Source organism: Rhinopithecus roxellana, chromosome 7, assembly GCF_007565055.1.
Source record: "Rhinopithecus roxellana isolate Shanxi Qingling chromosome 7, ASM756505v1, whole genome shotgun sequence".
NCBI lineage: Eukaryota > Metazoa > Chordata > Mammalia > Primates > Cercopithecidae > Rhinopithecus > Rhinopithecus roxellana.
The window spans coordinates 118840739-118863365 of record NC_044555.1 but is presented as its reverse complement, the minus strand read 5'-3'; the positions used below and the strand labels follow the sequence as shown (position 1 = coordinate 118863365).

Here is a 22627-nt window from a genome sequence, read left to right as displayed (position 1 = left end):
AACAACACATAAGCACATAACAACAGGTGGCTGTATATTTATGCAAGACAACACTACATCCATTGGCCACAGATGGTATAAAGAGTCAAGAGTCCCAATTTGTGGTTGTACTCCCTGAATTAAACCTACCCCTGACACAAACAGCACTTGCCCCCAGAAAATTTAAGCATCTAATCACTAGTCTTCTGGATGCAAATCATGGCATGGAACATTTGATAGGTCTTCTTTTTTTTTTATTCAGAAGTTCAAATTAAGGGCAAATATCATTAGCCCCAGCTGACCAATGAAGAAACTGAAACCAAAAGAGGTTTAAAAAGCAAAGTGTCGCCGGGTGCGGTGGCTCAAGCCTGTAATCCCAGCACTTTGGGAGGCCGAGGCGGGCGGATCACGAGGCCAGGAGATCGAGACCATCCTGGCTAACACGGTGAAACCCGGTCTCTACTAAAAAAATACAAAAAACTAGCTGGGCGAGGTGGCGGGCGCCTGTAGTCCCAGCTACTCGGGAGGCTGAGGCAGGAGAATGGCGTAAACCCGGGAGGCGGAGCTTGCAGTGAGCTGAGATCTGGCCACTTCACTCCAGCCTGGGTGGCAGAGCGAGACTCCGTCTCAAAAAAAAAAAAAAGAAAAGCAAAGTGTCATACCCCAATAGAAAAATGGGCAAATGTCATGAGCAGACAATTTATAGAAGATACACATGTGGCCAATAGATGTTAAAAAGTGTTCAGCCTCACTAGTAATCAAATAAATGCAAATTTAAGCCACAGCAGTGTATCATTTTCCCACTCTAGTATTGGGAAAAGTTAACTAACTGATAATACTCAATGCTAGTAAGGATGGAATGAGATAACCTCTCCCACTACTAGCTAATGGGAGTATGAATTTGTACAACCTCTGTGCACTATAAAGTAATCTCTCAGGTTGCCTCAGGGGTCTTTTAATATGTCTCATTTGACCCAGTAATTTCACTCATCAGGCTCTGTATTATGGAAATATTTATTTATAAAAATGTTCAGCAAAACATGTGATATGAAAGAAAAAAACAAAAACTCTGATTTCTATTTGGGAGAATAGATAAATAAGTGTTTATCATGTAGTAAGACATGAAACCATTAAAAGGTATATTTTAAGAATATTGAATAACACAGGGAATGCTAAAGATAAAACATTAGCTATAAAAGTAGGACACAAAACTTTAAATACAATCCTAGTTGTATGTTTTGAATGTATGCACAGATTATGCCAAAAAAGTAAGATAAATGAAATGAAATGCAGTGAAGTGTTAACAGTGATTTTCATTGGATGGTGGGATTACATGTAATTATATCCTTTGTGCATTTCTATATTTCTAATTTTTCTGCCATGAAAAAGTTATCACTTTTATAATTGGGGGTGGGGGGGAAAGGTTACTTTTTAAAGCAAAGAGCACAAGATTCTGAACAAAGGAAGACCAGAGTCTGGTATGAGAGCATTAGCTTTGCAGCCATCCAGACCTCTAAGATCAAAACTCTTTTTGAACTAGGATGTTGATCTTGAATTCCTGAGACCTGAAAAGGTTTTATGTTTGGGTTTTTCAGAAAGGTTCAAAGCCCCCTAAGAGTATATTTTTAAAATGTTATATATGCATTTTATGTGCACTTTTCTTGGGATACATTGCATAGCTTTCAGATAGTTAAACAGATCCTTGACCACAAAAGTTAAAATTAGCATCAAGTTTAGTTGAGTAGCTAGTGAATCAGTTTAATATGACTATGATTAATGTAGTCAAATCGTAATGTGAGTTTCACTCCTCCCCTTCATTAACAAGATATTTAACATTTCATTCAGGATCATGTTGACAACTCTGACAGATATAAATCTAGTACACTAAGCTACAATCACCTTGGAATCTGAAATGTGGTCCTATTCACAAGCCTAAATAAAATGAGAAAAGTAATAGTTATGTTATAAAAATAACAATTACTAGTGTTATTTCACAGTTTACCAAGTACCTGTATATGTAATCTCATTTAATTCTTAGCACAAGTTTGTGGTGTAAAATGGTAACAACACTCTTGTTTCACAGATAAGACAACTAAAGCCCAGATAGAAGAAATGATGGGTGAACAGACAAGTAGCTAGTTTAAATGTCTCCTGACTACAGTTCACTGCTACTTAGACTCCTCAAAGGCTCTCCTTTTTCATTCTTGTTTTTGTTCCTGCCAGATACAGTAGGACTCTCTCCACCCAAATCAGAAGTCTGTCTCCTAAAAGCTGGGTGAAGGGGACACAGCACCTCTACCATTTTTGCAACTTCTTGTGAGTCAGACTATTTAAAAATAAAAAGTTTTAACACAACAAAACACAAAACCCACTAAAACTAAAACTTAACTAAACTGAACTAAGCTAAAATAAAATAAATTTTAAAATTCCTTCCCTGCACTTTCCACCTACCCCTTTTTCAAAGCTCCCCTCTTCCACAGGGCCTTCTTCAGTGCACTGGCCAGTAGGGACTGAACCTCTTAATGACTAAAATCAAGAACAACACCTTTTTTTCTGAAACATACACACAACAAAACAGTTGAGGATTGCATTTTCTAAGTGATTGTGTTGTAATCAGCTACCCAAAGCAGAAGTTACTGGTAGATCTAGCAAACACTGACACTACTAGCTGAAAAGTGGAAAAAATCAGGTCAGTTGTCCATCTGGTGATTTTTTAAACTTTTTTTTTTCATGAAGTCATTTAGTTATTTGGTTATCTTGTGTGAACCCAGATGAATTTCATCAGTCAGGCACCATTGAGTACTGTCTTTCATGGAATCCAGTTCAAGATCCCTTGAATCAGGATCACTCTGGGACTACTGCAAGGTTCTGAGGTGCCCAGAGAAAATGCTACCAGACAGTAAAAGAAGTCTAGAACCAGAACCATGTGAAAGTACTGTTTCTAAACTTGGAATCCAAACCTAACTCTATGCTTTAACTACAGTTAGCAGTGCTGCCCGTGCGAATGCTGTGGGAACTACCAACACTTAGTTCATTTACCTATGGGCCTCCATGAAACTATTGCTAAGTGAGACTCCATAACTAGAGGGCAAGGCAACCTGAGTTCCCCTATAATAGGTGTGAAATCATATATAAAACTCCAAGCCCAGGTGAACGAGGAAACCAAAGAAGGGAATCTGTATAAGTTAGAGGGGGCTCACTGTCTTCCTTTTGTCTGATTTCTAATCACACAAATAATTCACCATTTTATGTTATGGCCACTTCACTGGTGAAAAGGGTGAAGGAAGACCCACTCCTTAGTAGGCAACTGACTTACATAAAATAAGATCACGTGATTACTGAAAACTGTGGCACTACACTTCAGGCTTGAGCTGGGGAAAAAGCAATCAACAACCACATATTGAGAGTCTAGAGTATGCCAAGTACTGTCCTTGGAATTAAGACACATAGCCCTGCTCTCCGGGAGTGTACAGTGTGGTAGAGGAATAAAGACAGGTAGCATCTGTGGAATGTGAAGCCATCAGGCTTCAGAGGCAAGAGAGACTCTATCGTTGGGTAATCAGGAAAGGATTCATGATTGTCAGTGCTCTAATGAGGGGAACAAGGCTGTGCTTAAAATGTATTTCATATTTCTTTCTCATAGGCCCACAACAGAAACCTACTCTCCATAGATTTTGATCATATAACCCGCACAGGAAAGATCTATGATGATCATCGAAAATTCACCCTTCGAATTCTTTATGACCAGACTGGGCGACCTATTCTGTGGTCTCCCGTAAGCAGATATAATGAAGTGAACATCACATATTCACCTTTGGGATTGGTGACGTTTATTCAAAGAGGGACATGGAATGAAAAAATGGAGTATGACCAGAGTGGAAAAATTATTTCAAGAACTTGGGCTGATGGGAAAATTTGGAGCTATACCTACTTAGAAAAAGTAAGTACATAGGGGTAAAAGACAAGTTTCAAGTTTCTGAATGAGACTATCGAAAATGGCCCTAATTATCCATCTTGGTGAGGACCTGCAGGAGAAAAGTCTGTGTTCCAGCTGTTCTGTTCTGTAAAAGTAACAAAAAGATGTTGAACTTATAAGGATAAACTGTTTTTCAGCTGAAAATTTTCCCCAGTCCCACACTCTGCCAACTACTCTTTCAGACTAAAGTAAGAATAATGGCTTAGCTTTCTCCTCATTTGAACATCTTTGTTCATGCTTTTGAAAAGGTATCTTTATTATTATGAAAGCTCATACTGAGGGAAAAATAGCTAGAAAATTATAAAATTGTGTTAATGTACTCAGCTCTGGTAAAAGGCTTTTTACCCAGAGGGTAAGCAATTCTAATTTTGTTAGGATAGTCAGTGAAATTTTAGTTGTATGCATTTGAAGACTAATTTCCAAAAGTAATCAGCCTACGGGAATGGTGGTAGTGGGGCCTCATTGGTAATACTCTTTTGTGTACACTGAGTCTCCAATAGCATCCATAATGGGAGCTTGTGGCCTGTGTCTGGGAATAATAGAAAAACATTTTAATCCCACTACAGGAACCATTTGTCAAACATCAGCCCCTACAGAGCAAAATGGTTTCTGGCCAGATTGGTACCAGAGGACAGTAAGAGTAATTGATCTCTATCTCAATGTCTAATCTCCTAAGATAGTGCCTCTTGCTTCCCAAATCTATTCTTTCAACACATTTAGGAATTCATCAGTCCTAAATTAATTTCTACAAAAATTGAAAAATGTCTTCCCTTGAGAATTCAAGGGTAATCCGTATAAGGTAGCTTCTAGATGTTCTTAGAAAAGTCATAGGAGCTCATAGCTCACATGGCAGATTTCCCTGTTGGTACCAAGTAATGCCCAACTTTTCTGATACACCCTCCCCAAAGTTAATAAAAATAGTGTGCCAGTGGTTATATGCCATTATAAAACCATGTTACTAGTTCCCAGAGTTTATTGCTGGAGAATTTACCAAGTTAGAAATGCCTGGAGATAAAGCAGAGTTCACTTGGGAGCCAGGGCAAAAGGAAGGAGTCCTTTGCTGAATCCACCTCGTGTCCTTTTCTGCTAAAAACATTCATCAAATCTATAATCTATCCTCTACACTGGCAAAATCTGAATCTTATAGAGCAGGTCTTTCCTCTTTTGAATTTTGGTAACAAGAATGATTGGCAAAACCGTATGACTAGTGCCTACAGAGTGCCAAGCCTGTCATAACATTAACTGAATCCAAATATTTGCTGGTATGTGTGCATAGGTAAAGTATTTCTTAAGGTGTATATTGATGACCTTCATATGAAGAAAAACAGATGCTACTGATCACTAACAGAATATTGGCTGAATTAGTTTTCCAGAAAGCAAGACAGGTTTGCACCAATCTTTCCACATGTCCTCCACATGACTACTTAAGTAGCCAGCACTCCTTAGAAGCATACGTGGGTTTGCACTCGTAATTCCAACCTCAATGACACTAGAGTCCAACCAACTGACCTAATTGCCTATAGACAGTCACATCTAGGTCTCATAAGACTTTCCCTTTAGACTATCTGCACAATAACATAACAGCCTATTGAAAACTTCAATTTCATCCCTGGGTGCAGTTATTGAGACTTTTCTCTGACACCAATGAGGAGATTTTATTGTTTCTCTTTTCTGAATTCACTGATTATTCCATCAAATTTACTTAAGCAAAGAATCACGTGAAGCAAACTTCATAAGTTCTCTTTGCCACAGAAACCTAGTTGGCAATAATTGCTAAGCAAACAAACAAAAACCTCAGTGAGACTGCCAGTGTCTGCAGTGTACAAAAGTAGGACCTTCCTCACCCAGAATAAGGTATCAAGACAAGTCCTGGTAACTTTCTGACCAGTGAGACAAACTGGCTTATTTGTACCTTTGAGTTCACTTTTGTTCCTTTCTTGATTTTATATTTAATTTGTTCTCTAATTAAAAGGGTAGCTACTGATTTAAGCAATCCTGTTATGCAAAACTCAGAACCTACAAAACGCATACTTACAGAATGATTCTTTACTTTCCAAAAATCATTTGTCATAAAATTGATTTTATTAACATTATTATTACCAGTAATCATAACTAATTCACTTAATAGATATAATTAAATGAAATAATATAAAGCACCCAACTAGAGAATTTAAATGCTAGCTAGCACTTACTGCCACTTGGAGGTAAATCAAAGCAAGAAAGAGCAGAAAAAAGGAAGGGAGGGAAGAAGGAAGGAAGGAAGGAAGGAAGGGAGGGAGGGAGGGAGGGAGGGAGGGAGGGAGGGAGGGAAGGAGGAAATTAAAGCATCTTTGAAATTGTGATTCTAGAGGGAAAAAGGGAAAGAACATTGAATTTACCAAAATCCCAAGTAACATGAAACTTTTTCAGTGACTTGAGGTTTTGCATCCCCTTGTGTTCTTTCCAGTCTTCTCTTTAATATGGCCTTTGTGGCACATTCTCTCACTATGACGGGGCAGAGCAGGGATAAAGAGGCTGATTCTCATAGTATATTTTAAACTAAGAATTCTCAAGTTTTAACATGGATTTCTCTTTTTACACCACAAAATACTCTGGTATTACCTTGTGAATTTGCTTGCCATACCTGTGCCACGATGTATTAAAAAGCAGCAGCAGATTTTTCACCTTAACACGCAGAAATTTTGTAAAAATAGTTTGACTTCCTCTAGAGTAAGTGAAAGTTATGCTTATCATTTTCATGCACAATGGTTTGTAGCCATTAGGAGAAAAATAATTATTTGGATAATGGCTGGGGTTGCTTAATGATCTCTTCCCTATTAAAAAAATCAATTATTGTCTCTTACATTTTCTCTATGTGATCATTAATTCTCTGTCTTGATTTATGAGACTTCTCTGAGTTAATTATATTTTGAAGACTTGTGGGCTAAAATTTTGTATTACAGTAAATGTAAATCTTTCAGTTTCCTAAAATAATTCTTATGAACTTCATTTTAAAAATGCATTTAAATATATTTTATAATCACTTAATAAGATATTTTAGCCTTATACATTTACAGCAATTGCCTCTTTGGGGCTGACGTTTTCAGAGGCTGCCTAGAGGGACAGAACAACGACTGTGGCTTCAGCTTCCAGGTGGCGCCACACTGCCATCTGGTGGTCATTCAAATGCTTTAACTTTTCAAATTTCTGCTCTCATTTCTAGTCTCGTTCAAATAAGCATACAGCCATGATTGCTGTTGCTGTTGTTGTTGTTGCTTTTACAATTATATCTTTTAGAACCTCGCAATCAATTAAAAGAATAAAAGTCTCCCACTCTATTATTTGGACTAATAAGAAATGGCCTTTTATCCTATAGCAGCATTGTGGACATTGGATAGATTCGTAAGCATTGTTTTTGAGCAAACTGATAATAATGCCCACCCAAAGTGAAAAAGCAGCCAAATGAGAGCTAAATGGTATTTTGGCAACATAACAGTTACATTCATTTGATTTCTAATCACATCATCCACATTCTTGCCATTGGCAGGAAGCTTTGAAACAGACCAAGGGCTTTTGAAACAGCCCAGCATCAGCACCACCTAGGAACAGGGTTCAGGCAGTAGTTTACTGCAGGCCGGAGGATGAGAACAGAGGAGAGAATAACAATGACATGCCATAAATACTTGGAAAGGCTGTTACAGCGACTGGAAAAGGCATGGCCCAGGCAGACTGGTACTAGATAATGTGTGGGGGCCATATGGTGATAGTCCCTGGCCCATGTCACAGGTGACAGATGTCATTTACTCACGGCAAGTTGACAGAAGAGAGTGGAAAGGAACTGAGAAATGCGACTTTCAGCCTAGAGATGATGCAAAAGCTTTTCCACAATTCCTGTATAAAGCCTTTCCACCCCTGCTCCCTGCCACCTGCTTTCCCACTCATAGGAAAATTTCTTGCTGGTTCTATTGAATTCTGCCTTGGTCCAGGGAGGCAGTTATCCCTTAATGTCTCCAAGCCCATTCAGGATTTCCAAGTCTCCTTCCTTTTGTTCAGGAGGTTTTCAGAGGTCACAGTGGTAGAACGGTAGGCTGTGGCAAGCTGGCGGTTGTTCACAAGTGACGAATTGACAGAATTTCTGCCCTCACCTCTGGCTCTCCAGGCATAATGTTGGTAGAAAAGAAAGAATAAGCAACCGACCAAATAACCACTGACTTTGACTTCATGGTACTGAGATGCAATTCAAAATCAATAATTCTCGGAAGGGTAGGGAGGATATGCAGTTTCAGAAAGCACATTCAATATTAGAATGTAATGTCATATTTAGAAGATATAAATGCACATTACATATACTTATGTAATTCACATTCATAAACATATAATTTGTGCTTAGAAAATGAAAATATACCTATTGTTTTCATAACACAAACTTGAATAAATAACCCTCAACTAAATCCCTTTGCTTGAAAAGGTAATTTTCAAAAGGAGAAGAATAAAGCTCCCCTAGGGAGTCATATCAGAATCTCCAAGGATGAGAAATTTTTATTTTTATTAAAAGATGAGACGCACATGTCAATTACAGTCCTCCCTAAAACAGTGCTCCTTTTATGTCTGTATTTAGAATTAAAACAAGACAATCAGTATTTATGAAACACCTATTACCTGCTAAGCATTATACCTCAACAAACAACTGTTTCTGAAATACAGATCAGTTTAGGGGAGAGGGGTTGCATAACCAGAGAATCATTCAATTTTAATGACATGCTTCCCTAATATTAAAACACAAATGGAAATGTGAAGTTAAAACATCAATTGCAAAACAATAATAATACCATAATAATATTTCATGCACAATTTTTAGGAAGATATTTCTGTGAAGTCAATCAATACTTTATGGTAACTATAAATTAATTTGTGAAATGCCCTGCCATCCATTTACCTTCCTCTGAAACATGCACATTGAAGCAACCTTTCTAAAATACCAACTTGACGGTTTCTCCCAGCTTGCACGTGCCCTCTTGCAACCGTCCCTTAACTTTCTTAAAACCCTTCAAGAGTGCCAGATGCAGTGGCACACATTGGTAGTCCCAGCTACACAGGAGGCTGAGACAGGAGGTTGGCCTAAGCTCAGGAGTTTGAGGCTGCAGTGAACTATGACTATACCACTGCACTCCAGCCTGGGCAACACAGTGAGACCCTGGCTCTAAAAAATAATGAAATAAAACAGAAACCCTTTGATGACTCCCTGTTGCCAACATACTTAAATCCAAACTCCTTAGTGTGGCTTAGAAAGCCTAGCATGACCTGGACTCAGCCTACGTAGGTGACGTCATCTCCTGCCATTCCCACCATTCCCAACATACTCAAGCTCTAGCCACACAAAATTTCTCTCATTCTCTGAAAAAGCCATGTTCTTTTTCATATCCAGACCCTCACAAGGCTGTGCTCTCTGCCAAGAATACTCTTTCCCTACCTGTGCCCCAGGCTCCCTGCCTTCGCCTGGACAATCCCCAGGCAATCTTTATGTCTCAACTCAGATGCCACTTTATCCAATAAGCCTTTTCTGGTCTCTCAAGTCTGAGTAAGTTGGTCTTTCTCTGCCTTCCAGAAGCACTCTGTAACTCCCCCGTCATAACACATTTCACACTATATTGTAATTGCTTGGTTGCTTGTCTTTCTCCTCCATTAAAACTGTAAATTTCATGAAGATAGACACCACTATTGTGCACTACTGTATCCACTAGGATTTGCCACAGTGTCTGGCACACAGAAAGTGCTTGATTAATTTGTGTTGAATGGATGAATGTGTATTTTCTTTAATCGCCTCAACTTTAGTTGTCCATAATGTGCTATTCTGCCTTTGTCTCGTTTCAGTCTGTGATGCTTCTCTTACATAGCCAGCGGCGTTATATCTTTGAGTATGACCAACCAGATTGTCTGCTCTCAGTCACCATGCCTAGCATGGTGCGTCACAGCTTACAAACCATGCTTTCAGTGGGCTACTACCGGAACATCTACACCCCACCAGACAGTAGCACTTCTTTTATCCAAGACTATAGTCGAGATGGCCGATTGCTACAGACCCTGCATCTGGGGACAGGGCGCAGAGTCTTGTACAAGTACACCAAGCAAGCAAGGCTTTCTGAGGTGCTCTATGATACCACTCAGGTCACATTAACATATGAAGAGTCTTCTGGAGTGATTAAGACAATACACCTGATGCATGACGGATTCATCTGCACAATCAGATACAGGCAAACAGGTTTGTTGTGAAAGAGTGATGACGTCTACAACAACATCACTATTTTCTTATGTCATTTTTACCACAGTGTGAGATAGAAGCATTAATCTACACACCTTCAACCCAACTTTCACTTTACTTATCAAAGTATCTGACATTGAAAATTTAAAGCATGTTATAGTCTGATGAAAACTGATTTCTTAAAAACATATAGTACATTTCTTTCTTTCAGCTCTCAAGTAATTTGAAATCCAAGTGCCTAGTGTAACTGTATACCCATTCCTGCTCAGCACCAAATCTTCTCAAAGATGAAACTGCAAGATATAAGTCTCACTGAAACTAGCTTAAGCCCTGTGTAACCTTTATAAGCCTCAGTTGATGACAAAATATCTTCACAAGTCAGAACTTTCTAATGTATTTTACCCTTTGGGTTTATAGAATGCCTAAATCCAGTTACTTTAATGCTGGAATTTGTCAAAACCTGACCCACTGACTTTGTAGCAAAGGTTAAATGAAATGAAAGCATTTTTGTCAGTGATTGTAGCAAGAAAACATGTTCATAATATCAATTTCATCACCCTGGGCTACTGGATGTTATTACTTCTGTAGTATCTATAATTAAAATGTTCCATAACTATACAGTATTTTAATTTTTTTATATTTGAGGATTACCACTATGAGAATATATATCCAGGAGATAATATGCCCAGGCATTTGATATCAGAGATCAATCTCTAATATTCCATTATGAATATAAAAGCACCGGTACTAAATAAAATAACACTAGACCTTTCTGACTCTTCCACACTGATCACCTAGCTTTTTACTGTTTTTGTTTTGGTTCCTATAGGGCCTCTTATTGGACGCCAGATTTTCAGATTCAGTGAAGAAGGTCTTGTGAATGCACGGTTCGACTACAGCTACAACAATTTCCGTGTCACCAGCATGCAAGCTGTAATCAATGAAACCCCTTTGCCTATAGATCTGTACCGATATGTTGATGTCTCTGGCAGAACAGAGCAGTTTGGAAAATTCAGTGTAATTAATTATGATTTAAATCAGGTCATAACTACTACAGTGATGAAACACACCAAAATCTTCAGTGCCAATGGACAAGTCATTGAAGTCCAATATGAAATCCTAAAGGCAATTGCCTACTGGATGACTATTCAATATGATAATGTGGGCCGCATGGTAATATGTGACATAAGGGTAGGAGTAGATGCCAATATAACAAGGTACTTCTATGAATACGATGCTGATGGGCAACTTCAGACTGTTTCTGTAAATGACAAAACCCAGTGGCGTTATAGTTATGATCTGAATGGAAACATCAACCTCTTAAGCCATGGGAATAGTGCTCGTCTTACTCCTCTCCGATATGACCTCCGAGACCGCATCACCAGATTAGGAGAAATTCAGTATAAAATGGATGAAGATGGCTTTCTGAGGCAGAGGGGAAATGACATTTTTGAATATAATTCTAATGGCCTGCTGCAGAAAGCCTACAATAAGGCTTCTGGTTGGACTGTGCAGTATTACTATGATGGGCTTGGGCGACGCGTTGCGAGTAAGTCCAGCCTAGGGCAGCACCTTCAGTTCTTTTATGCAGACCTTACCAACCCCATAAGAGTTACTCATTTGTACAACCACACAAGCTCGGAGATTACATCTCTGTATTATGATCTCCAAGGTCACCTTATTGCCATGGAGTTAAGCAGTGGTGAAGAATATTACGTAGCCTGTGATAATACAGGTACCCCACTAGCTGTGTTCAGCAGCCGAGGTCAAGTCATAAAGGAGATACTATACACACCTTATGGCGATATCTATCATGACACCTACCCTGACTTTCAGGTCGTTATTGGTTTTCATGGAGGACTCTATGATTTCCTTACTAAATTAGTGCACCTGGGGCAAAGGGATTATGATGTTGTTGCTGGCAGATGGACAACGCCTAATCATCACATATGGAAACAGTTGAACCTCCTTCCTAAACCATTCAACCTCTACTCCTTTGAAAATAACTACCCAGTTGGCAAAATTCAAGATGTTGCAAAGTATACCACAGGTATTTAAACTATTTAAAACTTTAAACCTGAGTAACTCAGTGCTGTTGATTTTATCACAGAATCTCAATGCCTTTGTAAATGTGCTTCCTCTTCCTGACAGTTAGCCCACAGGTTATTGTGCATTTGCTGTCTTCCTTAGTTTTTTGGAGTGAGCAAAACATGCATGTTAACATAAAACATAATGCTTTTGCATCCTGCTACATTTTCTTTTTAGCTGTTTCTATGTTTTACTCTTACATGCTTATATGAATAATTACATAAAAGAAACATTCAGGATTCTGTTTCATCATATTAATCTAACATGATGATCCTTGTGGCCTTAGTACCACTATCACATTAGGAATTTCAATGTAGTAGGTTGAGCTTATAATCCAGGGTTATCCACAAATCAAAACTTTTCCTTGTAGAGAGAGGATCAGGTGTTTTAGTGTGGGTCATATAAAGGGGAGTTTTAGGCTGGGTGCGGTGGCTCACGCCTGTAATCCCAGCATTGGGAGGCTGAGGCAGACAGATCACTTGAGGCCAGGAGTTCAAGACCAGCCTGGCCAACATGGTGAAACCCCATCTCTACTAAAAGTACAAAAATTAGCCAAGTATGCTGGCACGTGCCTATAATCCCAGCTACTCAGGAGGCTGAGACAGGAGAATCACTTGAACCCAGAAGATGGAGGTTGCAGTGAACCAAGATTACACCACTGTACTCCAGCCTGGGCAACAGAGTGAGACTACATCTCATAAATAAATAAATAAATAAATAAATAAATAAATAAATGTTTTATTCCTAACTTCTATTGCCTAAACAGTTTGAAGGCAGGAGAGGTATCTTTCAAGTCTTCAACAAAGGTTATAAAGTATGGGATTTTTTCATTTTCTTTTTTAATATTTTGTCTCACAGACATCAGAAGTTGGTTGGAGCTATTTGGTTTCCAGTTACACAATGTACTACCTGGATTTCCCAAACCTGAATTAGAAAATTTAGAATTAACTTATGAGCTTCTGCGGCTTCAGACAAAAACTCAAGAGTGGGATCCTGGAAAGGTTAGTAAAAGTTTTATCACCTCTTTTTAGCTGAAACAGCAGAAGGGCATTCAATATCTAGAAATTATATTTACATATATTTGCTTACTGACATTTTAGGCTTCTTGAATATTCACTAAAATGTGCACAATTAATGAGAAGGTAGAAAAAAAGCTCCATGAGAAAAAGATCAGAGAATTGGAATTTTGGGGGAAAAAAGATTAACAGGTTACTTGATGACTGCTGCAATAGGTACATAAGAGGAAAGAGGAACTGTACTTTTAAAATTTTGAAATGGGCTACCAAGAGCAATTATGGATTCTACCTAGAGAAAATTGTTCAGTAAGAGGCATGAAAACATCAGATTTCCAACTGTAAAATAATTTAGGGGATGATGTCTTAAGAGCATGTGAATAACAGAATAAAATTATTCTGATAAAGAAAAAATACATAAGCACAATGAAGCAAAAATAATGAATATTACAAGGGTACAGTTTTGGGAAAAAATAGGAACATCAAAACATTTAAGATTCAGCAGATGATTTCATCAGAAGTGTGAGGTACAAATGAAAATAAGAAGGAGCTTTTTCTTTCAACTGAAAGAAATGTGAATATCTGTGTTTGCAAAAAGAAAATGAGCTTGATAGAATAAAACTGAAATGTGGGTGCAAGACCTTGAAATTTAAGTCTAAAAAATTATAAAGGACAGGAAGTTCTAGATAGGTCCTATAAATCCATCCCTTTGTAAAGATGTAAATGCTTTTTGTAATTAAAAGTCCTTCTAAAAAACATTTAGCAAAATGTTGAAAATTGCTGAAGCTTCGTAATGGATACTTGGAGGTTCATTAGTCTTTTCTCTTTATTTCTTAGTATGTTTGAAAATTGCCAAAAATAAAAAGGTTTTTTTTTAAGTCCACGTAAAAAGATCAGTGAATTTCTGGCTGATTTGCCATAGTTAATTATAAGGTCTTAAACTCTCTAAAGTAGAAACTATAAAAAAAAAAAAAAGAAAAGAAACTATGCCTTATGCATTTCTGGGTGCCTCGCTGTGCCTAAGTATTACGCTACATGTAGTAATAACATCTAGTCAGTGTGAGTGAAATCAGTGAAAATAAAATGCCTGTGTTTTGGGAGAGCTGGACCCACTTAATGTGCCTTCCAGCTCTACAATTCTGTGATTTCAAGTTTAAACGTATTTCTTTATGCTTAACTCCACCAAGACATAAGAATGCTAGGTAATCACCTGTTAGTCTTTTCCAAATCTCTGATGAAGAGATTCCAAATCTGGCTGATTTTTAAATCACTCACTGGCAAATTAAAGAGAGAAGGAAGCAACCTTGCAAGCCTGTCCTTTCCACAATCACCAAGTATCTGACAGATGTCTAACTCCATGCTGCATCTGCTCTGTGCCTCTCTTTCCTAGACTATCCTGGGCATTCAGTGTGAACTCCAGAAACAGCTCAGGAATTTCATTTCCTTGGACCAACTACCTATGACTCCCCGATACAATGATGGACGGTGCCTTGAAGGAGGGAAGCAACCAAGGTTTGCTGCTGTCCCTTCTGTTTTTGGGAAAGGTATAAAATTTGCCATCAAGGATGGCATAGTAACAGCTGATATTATAGGAGTAGCCAATGAAGATAGCAGGCGGCTTGCTGCCATTCTCAATAATGCCCATTACCTGGAAAACCTACATTTTACCATAGAGGGGAGGGACACTCACTACTTCATTAAGCTTGGATCTCTGGAGGAAGACCTGGTGCTCATTGGTAACACTGGGGGGAGGCGAATTCTGGAGAATGGTGTCAATGTCACTGTGTCCCAGATGACTTCTGTGTTGAATGGGAGGACTAGACGGTTTGCAGATATTCAGCTCCAGCATGGAGCCCTGTGCTTCAACATCCGGTACGGGACAACTGTCGAAGAGGAAAAGAATCACGTGTTGGAGATTGCCAGACAGCGTGCCGTGGCCCAGGCCTGGACTAAGGAACAAAGAAGGCTGCAAGAGGGGGAAGAGGGGATTAGGGCATGGACAGAAGGGGAAAAGCAGCAGCTTTTGAGCACTGGGCGGGTACAAGGTTATGATGGGTATTTTGTTTTGTCTGTTGAGCAGTATTTAGAACTTTCTGACAGTGCCAACAATATTCACTTTATGAGACAGAGCGAAATAGGCAGGAGGTAACAAAAAAAATCTCTGCCTTTGCGTCACCAAAGACTGCCTGTTTTTAAAACATAAAATGGTTTATTGTATTGGTTTTCTAGATCAGAACTCTGTATATGTAAATATGGAGGAAAAACATATCCAACTGCCTTTCAATGTGACGGAAGATGGTATTTTAATATTGTTTGTTTAAACTCTTTAAGAAATGACAGAGATTTTTAGTTCTTGTGTGGCAGTATTCAAAATAACACAAGTAGAACTCAAACAGCTAAAAACAGTTTTTGGAAAGCACCACTTTCAATTTGCCGAGCCATGCATATGTTCCAATATCCAGAAAGAACCCAAGGTTCTCTATTTCTATTGTGGCAAGCGGTTTCATCCTTAACTGTTGGCAGAAATTGTGGGCTATTTGAATAGGTGGTGCAGTAGTATCTGAACCTTCCATTTCAAAAGACTGCCAGCCCTTTCACATTTTCCAGATCTGTTATAGGAAACTTAAAAACAGGTGTAAAATGTCTTCAGCCACCATCTCCTAGAGTCAGGACCCAATTGCCCTTCCTTCTTGATTATTCCTCCTTGCTTGTTAAAGTAAATGCCATATTATTGTGCTGTGTTTTGGCGTGTGGTGGCTGGGTTCTGTCTACCATGCTTCCCTGTGGGTGTGGTAACCAGACTGAATAGCCACTATTTGCTCGTGTGTACATGACACCAAAGCAGCTGGCCAGCGTGACCTCTCTCACACAACCTGTTTTGACTCAACTTTTTACTAAATTGTCCAGCTGTATTGGTATCATGTAAACGTAGCTTTTATTAACCTGGGTAGGAATTTCTCATTTATATATAGGATGTATTTTGGTCATAGTTTCACATTAGTGATTCAGCATCTATACACTAATCCAATGGTTTTGTGCACATGAAAGGTAATTTACTTAAAAGTATGATTCTGGTACAAAAACAAAAAGAGGCTTTAGCAGGCATACGTGCCTGGGATGCCGATACATACATTAACTACTACTGCAGAAATTCATAAGAGCCAAAACCTTAGAAAAATACACCTAGTACTTAAGTGAAAGTACTAAAGGGAAGACCAGACCAAACATCACAGCAGTTGCTGCCACATTGTTTCAGCCCACTTAGATTTATCTTTCAAATGTACAATTCTGTATTGAATAACTCCCAGCCATATTCAGGAAATCGAATCAAGTGAATCCTTTCCAACCAAAAACATTTCAACTAATTATAGAGACGCAGACTCATTTTTACTAAAATAATTTATGTGGTTAGTTATTTTCATTCTTCATCCTTACCCATTTATTTTTATTTAATCATCTCTACTGCCTAGGAAAATAACTGTTTTCCAGGACGGGTTATTTGTTCTGTGATCATTTAACATTTGGAGAAAGGTCAGGATTAGTGTTAATATCAGCTGCAGTTTCTCAATCTCTAGGAATCCTGCAGTAAAAGAAGCCCCTTGGTGAGCTGGAAGATTTGTGCCCAGTGACAAAGAGACAGTTTGTAAAATGCTGTGTAATTGTAAGTTGCCACAAATGAAAATACATGACAGCACAATGTGGCCCGTAGAAAATTCCCCTGAGCCAGCTTCTGCACTTTCATCACCGAGTCTGAACATTTGCTATGTCTGAAGGCAAATTTATGATGGAATGTTAGTTTGGATTCTTTCCAGCTGCTACCTAAATGCAGTGTGGGGTCATTGCCTTGCTTTGCGATGACAGTTCCTTTGAAAATATGCAAAGTCATAAGCTCATGTTAAGGTTTTCAAGAATCTGCCTCCTACTACACAAAGGGAAGCAAGGGAAAGGAAATGACCCTGGCAAACAGTAGGGAAGGGTGTATTCAAACATTTCATTTTCAAAACCTTCGGGTTAGAATACCACTTGCACATGTATTCTGAGAAAGAGAATTCATGATGAACTCATCTCTCTTTATAACTGGAAACATACCAACTTGATATATTGCTAATCCATACTAAAATCATATTATTGGGTTTTTCCTGAATCAGGCCTGTGTTAATGGTACAGTATTTATTCAGAATGGCAATTCTAAAATTACTAACAAACTTGTTGAAAATTTGAATACCTCCACACCAACCTAAAAATGGACCTTAAGTTCCTAGAACCTCTGATGTTCTTTTAAATTAATGGAAAAATAATTTGTGAACTGTATATAGAGAGTGCATTCATAAATGTGATTATGTATTGTATCATGAATCCAAAATGTCAATATTAGAGTCTATTTTGCTTATATTTTAAGCAATTATACTTTTTTGCAATTCACTGATGATGTATCATTTTCAAACTGCTTTAAATATCCATCAGAAACAAGTATTTGAAGCTTTTACTTAATAGTGATTACCTTGAACTGTGGATTTCTAGTTTGTAATACATATTTAGTTGGTTCGTGCCTTTAGTTTCTTAAAGTTACATTTGTATTATATTCAGGAAATGCACTTTTTATTACTTACAGCTGTGGTTTTAATACTGCCTTGAACTATTATTATTCTTTTTACAACTAAAGTTCGAGGGAGGAAGGAAAAAAAAAAAAAAGCAAAAGGTTAGCACTAATGAGTAGTAAATCGAAGAGAAACATTTTGGCATTTCTTAAAAAGAACATGGAGATATTGAGTATATCACTTCCTATTCAGCTGAATAGAAAGAATGCCTTCATTGACTTGCAGTTCTGAAGTTTAAATTATTGAAAGAACAATTCATTTGCATTTCCTGATGAAAGTAAAAGCATTTTTCAGAGAAACATATGAATTTCTCATACCCAGCAGACAGATGGCTGACACTGCACAGCCACACACCATTCGAGTAAGTTAAAATGAGAGCATAGTAGTTAGACTCTCCTATGAAGAATATTCTGGGCTGGAGGCAAGGAATACTCCATGGTTGTTTCTTTTTCCTAGTTAAGCCCATTTTGTTTGTGCTTTTCTGTTTTGTTTTGTTTTCACTCTTGCACTACAGTCTAGAGATCCAAATGAACTGAAAAGTTCAAAGTTTAACACATTTAAATATGTTTATTTTTAGTTGTCATTCTAATCGTTATTGATTAGAAGCATGACTCCTGAAGGAAAGGGAAATAAATCTCAATTCATACTAACTTTCAACAAAACACTTGCCATATAAATAAGTATATGATTTATTTTTAACCCAAAAAATGTATAAAATAAGTGTATCCTTTGCTGTCAATTTATCTAGACGATCTATAATATATAGACTACATATATATAATATATACAACATAGCCAAATGTATGAAAACTTGACAATGTATAATTTGGAATTCACATGCTACCTATGTAGAGAGGTATGAAATTAAGTTATAATTTTCATGAGACTTTTTGAACACTGTTGACACAGTTTCAAGCATTCTATCATGTTATTTTGACTCTTTTTCTTTTTTTCTTTCTTTTTTTAAAAGTGTATTTTTAACTAGACCAGGCCCCACTATAATATCACTTAAGAGAGTCAGGGCAAAGTTTTTGCATTTATGAAGATGTGTCCATGTAAGGGTGATTGTAAAGGAGTTCATTGGTAATAGAAGCAAAAGTATAGTAATGAAGTATTGAAAAGAAAATTTTGGAGAGATTGGAGCATATTATATATAGCTTGTGGAAAGACATAAGGCTACAGATTGAATAGAACATTCCTGTTTTCTTGAAGAAATTCACATACACATAGCTGACCTGACTAGTACTTCAGCTCTTCCACAGCCTTCTATAAAGGTTCTTTCTTCTGCAAAGAAAACAAACAAACAAAAAAAAAACAAACAAACAAAAACAAACAAACAGAAAAAAAAAACAGAAAAAAAGCAAAAAACAAAAAAAAAAAAAAGCAAAGTAAAATTTAAAAATACAGAAAACAAACAACAAAAAAGAATTCAACCATAAATAGTGACTATTATTTCAGTGTGTCCTTCATGTGAAAGCTATTAAGGACCAACTATACTACTGTTCATACGAAGAAATTACTTTCTAAACAGTAATTGAAAATACTTAGAGTTAAACTTGCTGTGGATTTTGTCTTGGCAGTTGTCATCTTACATTATTTGTCAAAGGAAATGTGTTTGGCAGTTAAAAATCTTTCCTTAGATTTAGTGGTGGACTTTAACCTCTTAAATAAATGTTAGTATATCAGATTGTGTCCTTGAAAATATTTTACTTGTATGAATCATGACAACGTCTAAATCTTTACTATTCTTCTGGCAAAAGCATCAGTAAGAGAGAAGGCGAAAAAGAGAAGTATAGCCTTTATGTCAGAAAAACATTCTTTTTAGCTGCTTACTTTCTCATGAAAAGTAAAGATGTTTACAGTGTATGCCAAGTTTTCAGTTTCTGTATAACAACAGTTAGAGGTTCTAATCATATTGAAAATTGTGTTATAATGGTCTGAGCCATGTTGCTAGGAAACAATAGGTTCCAATTTTGTATTCCTGCTCTCCTGTGCTGAAAAGTGACTGGATACTGTACAGGTTCATGTTCTCTGGCTGCAGTTAAATGGTCTTTTGCATTTTGCTCTGGCTTTCAGGCCAGAAGCATGCATTTTTCTACAAGAGCATCACAACAACATGCTGTAAATATTTAAAGTTAAACATGATGTGTTGATATTTGAAAGAAAAGTACTTTGAATATTTCATTTTTAAAAAATAAAATTGCCAATGAAAAATGTGTCCCATTTTATTCATGCGCCAAACTGCCTTCTCAAGTCAGTCTGGTCACCTTGGATAGGACAAGTGGCTCACTAACAGGGAACAATAAAACCACATCATCTTGAAAATGTAGGTACAGAAATCAAAAGGTCACTAATCCTAGGCAGACTTCTCTTCCTTTTTATTTTTCATACAAATAGGATCTCTGACACAAATGACCATTTAATAAACAAAGAAGAGTAGCTGCTGCAAATATAAATGCCTCTAGGCTATGACTTTTAAAAAGGCTTCGCTCTGCTTTGGGTGCCTTTCTCAGCAATAGAAAGAAAATAAAAAATTATAAAAATGGGGTGGGAGAGATATAGGAGTTCAGGGTGTCCAAACACACTGGCAAAAAAATGGATGTTGGGGCGGCAGCCAGTGGGGAAGGGTGTCAGGGAGGGGAGGCAATCATGAAACACTAAAAAAACCTATGCAATTACAATTGCCATTTGGCACTTGTTTTTCACAAGAAGACATTTACAAGTGACGCTGGGAAATCTGGCCAACAGATCTTCAAAAATTCATCTTCATACTAGCGGAGCACATATAGTCCAAACAGCCCATTACTGAAACTTGGAATCCTGCAATTTACACTTCAAAATGCCCTGCTGCTTTTTTATGTGTGTGGGTGTGTTTCACTATGTATATATATAGTGAAAAGAATCATGGAGCAGAAGACAACCTTGATCATCTCAACACAACCCATCAGTAAAAAATAATGGGAGTAGGGGGTTGTTAGTATCAATCATCTGGATTTTTTTTCAAACTATGCATCCCAACTCACACTCAGGGTATTTTTTAAAAGGGCAGGAGCTCCTATAGGGAGATAATTATTAAAGGAAATAGGAGATTTTTGTATATTCCTTCCCTATTCACCCTCCCTTTTAGAGATCTGTGAATATCAATGTTATTTAAACATTCAGTAATATTACTACCTTAAAGTTATACATATATATAACTACACACACATATATATGTAAATTATTGTACCTTAATAATCTTGTGAGGTTAGTACGACTTAATTATTCCTACTTGGCAAATGCAATAACAGTAACAGACTGACTTACCTAAGGTCACGTGGATAATCAGTAACAAAGATGAAAAACAGTGGGAGTTGAACAATGAGAACACATAGACACAGGGAGGGGAACATCACACACTGGGGCCTGTCAGGAGGTGGGTGGCAAGGGGAGGGAGAGCATTAGGACAAATACCTAATGCGTGCGGGGCTTAAAACCTAGATGACAGGTTGATAGGTGCAGCAAACCACCATGGCACATGTATACCTATGTAACAAACCTGCACATTCAGCACATGTATCCCAGAACTTAAAGTAAAATAAAAATTTTTTTTAAAAAATGTTTAAATGGCCCACCAGGGGACTAAAAAAAAAAAAAAATCAGATCTCATGCACTCCTGCTTTTACTCTCTCTGTCCAATACTGAATGTGATACGTACTATAACCTTTTGTCATCTTGTGAGAAAACAGTTCTATTTCTGTGTGTATGTGTGCAACCAAGATGTATCTATATCTCAATTCCATATATGTTAATGGGCTCTATCCAAACAGTTGGTTAGGCTTACTGTATCTTGTTACATTAAAAAAAAATCTTCATTTAAGAACTAAATGACCTAATGATAAGAATTCGGCCTTTTACTACAAGTTTGGCCAATGACCCCAAATTAGGAAAATATCCAAACTGGGTAGTTTGACTTCCCCCCTAGTTGCAAACTGCAAAATAATGGTACCCCATTTACTGCAAGAGAAAACATAAGTGTCAAAGGTGAATGTATAGCATCCTAACAGGAAGACCAGGCATCCTATAACCTTGAAATGCTCAAGGGCAAATCTGGGTTGTACTAGTAGTAGACTGGATTCTAAGCTTAACAAAGTGAATCAAATAAAACATAAGCTGACGTTGAAACATTATTAAAAGAGTTTAAAGCTGTTCCTCACATTTTTAATTCTGTGTCCATTCTACCCCAAAGAATATCTTAAATCCAGCCCTTTATTTATAGCAGAGGACTTAATCAGAGGCATTCTCTATAGACTTATTCTACCTGTGCACTACCACAAAGGTTCCCTGCCTGTAACAGCCAAACAGACAATTACCTAAGCTTGTCTCCATACTGACCTTATCTCTTAAGAGCAAATTTCAGAGGAAATGAATAAGTATTTGATAAGCTGTCATGTTCCTTTTTGGGCTTGCTGACACACTTTTTTTTCTGAAGAGAGCTGCACACTTGGAAATATATTGTGCATTTTTCTACCTTGACTCAGCATCTTACAATATGTTAGCATGGCAATATTTTAGATATGGCAAGGATATGACCTTTCTGTAAAGGTGCAAGTTATTACATACTGGAAAATAGCAGGCATGCTCATGTTGGGAAAGAAAAGGTGAAAAAAAAAAAAAACTTGATGAATAAAAGGCCAGCCAAAGAAGACAGGGAGTAGGCTCATCAACTGGGAGCTTTGACAGTAACAAAATCAAA

The 22627-nt window shown here is 37.5% G+C and overlaps 1 protein-coding gene and 1 long non-coding RNA gene across 4 annotated transcripts in view; one reads left to right on the top strand and one right to left on the bottom strand.

Moving 5' to 3' along the window:
- The window catches only part of LOC115898689, a 40339-nt gene extending 25242 nt beyond the window's left edge, over positions 1-15097 (bottom strand). Inside the window, exon 1 of the long non-coding RNA XR_004058370.1 lies at positions 14985-15097. This is a non-coding gene — a long non-coding RNA (uncharacterized LOC115898689). The remainder of the gene's footprint in view (positions 1-14984) is intronic.
- The window catches only part of TENM1 (teneurin transmembrane protein 1), a 657629-nt gene extending 637523 nt beyond the window's left edge, over positions 1-20106 (top strand). For all 3 annotated transcript variants that reach the window (XM_030934095.1, XM_030934096.1, XM_030934094.1), the window contains 5 exons: positions 3623-3919; positions 9806-10193; positions 11023-12243; positions 13140-13282; positions 14685-20106. In XM_030934095.1, the coding sequence (XP_030789955.1) occupies positions 3623-3919; positions 9806-10193; positions 11023-12243; positions 13140-13282; positions 14685-15443 (2808 nt within the window). In that variant the 3' untranslated portion in view covers positions 15444-20106. The remainder of the gene's footprint in view (positions 1-3622; positions 3920-9805; positions 10194-11022; positions 12244-13139; positions 13283-14684) is intronic.
- The last annotated feature ends 2521 nt before the right edge of the window (positions 20107-22627 follow it).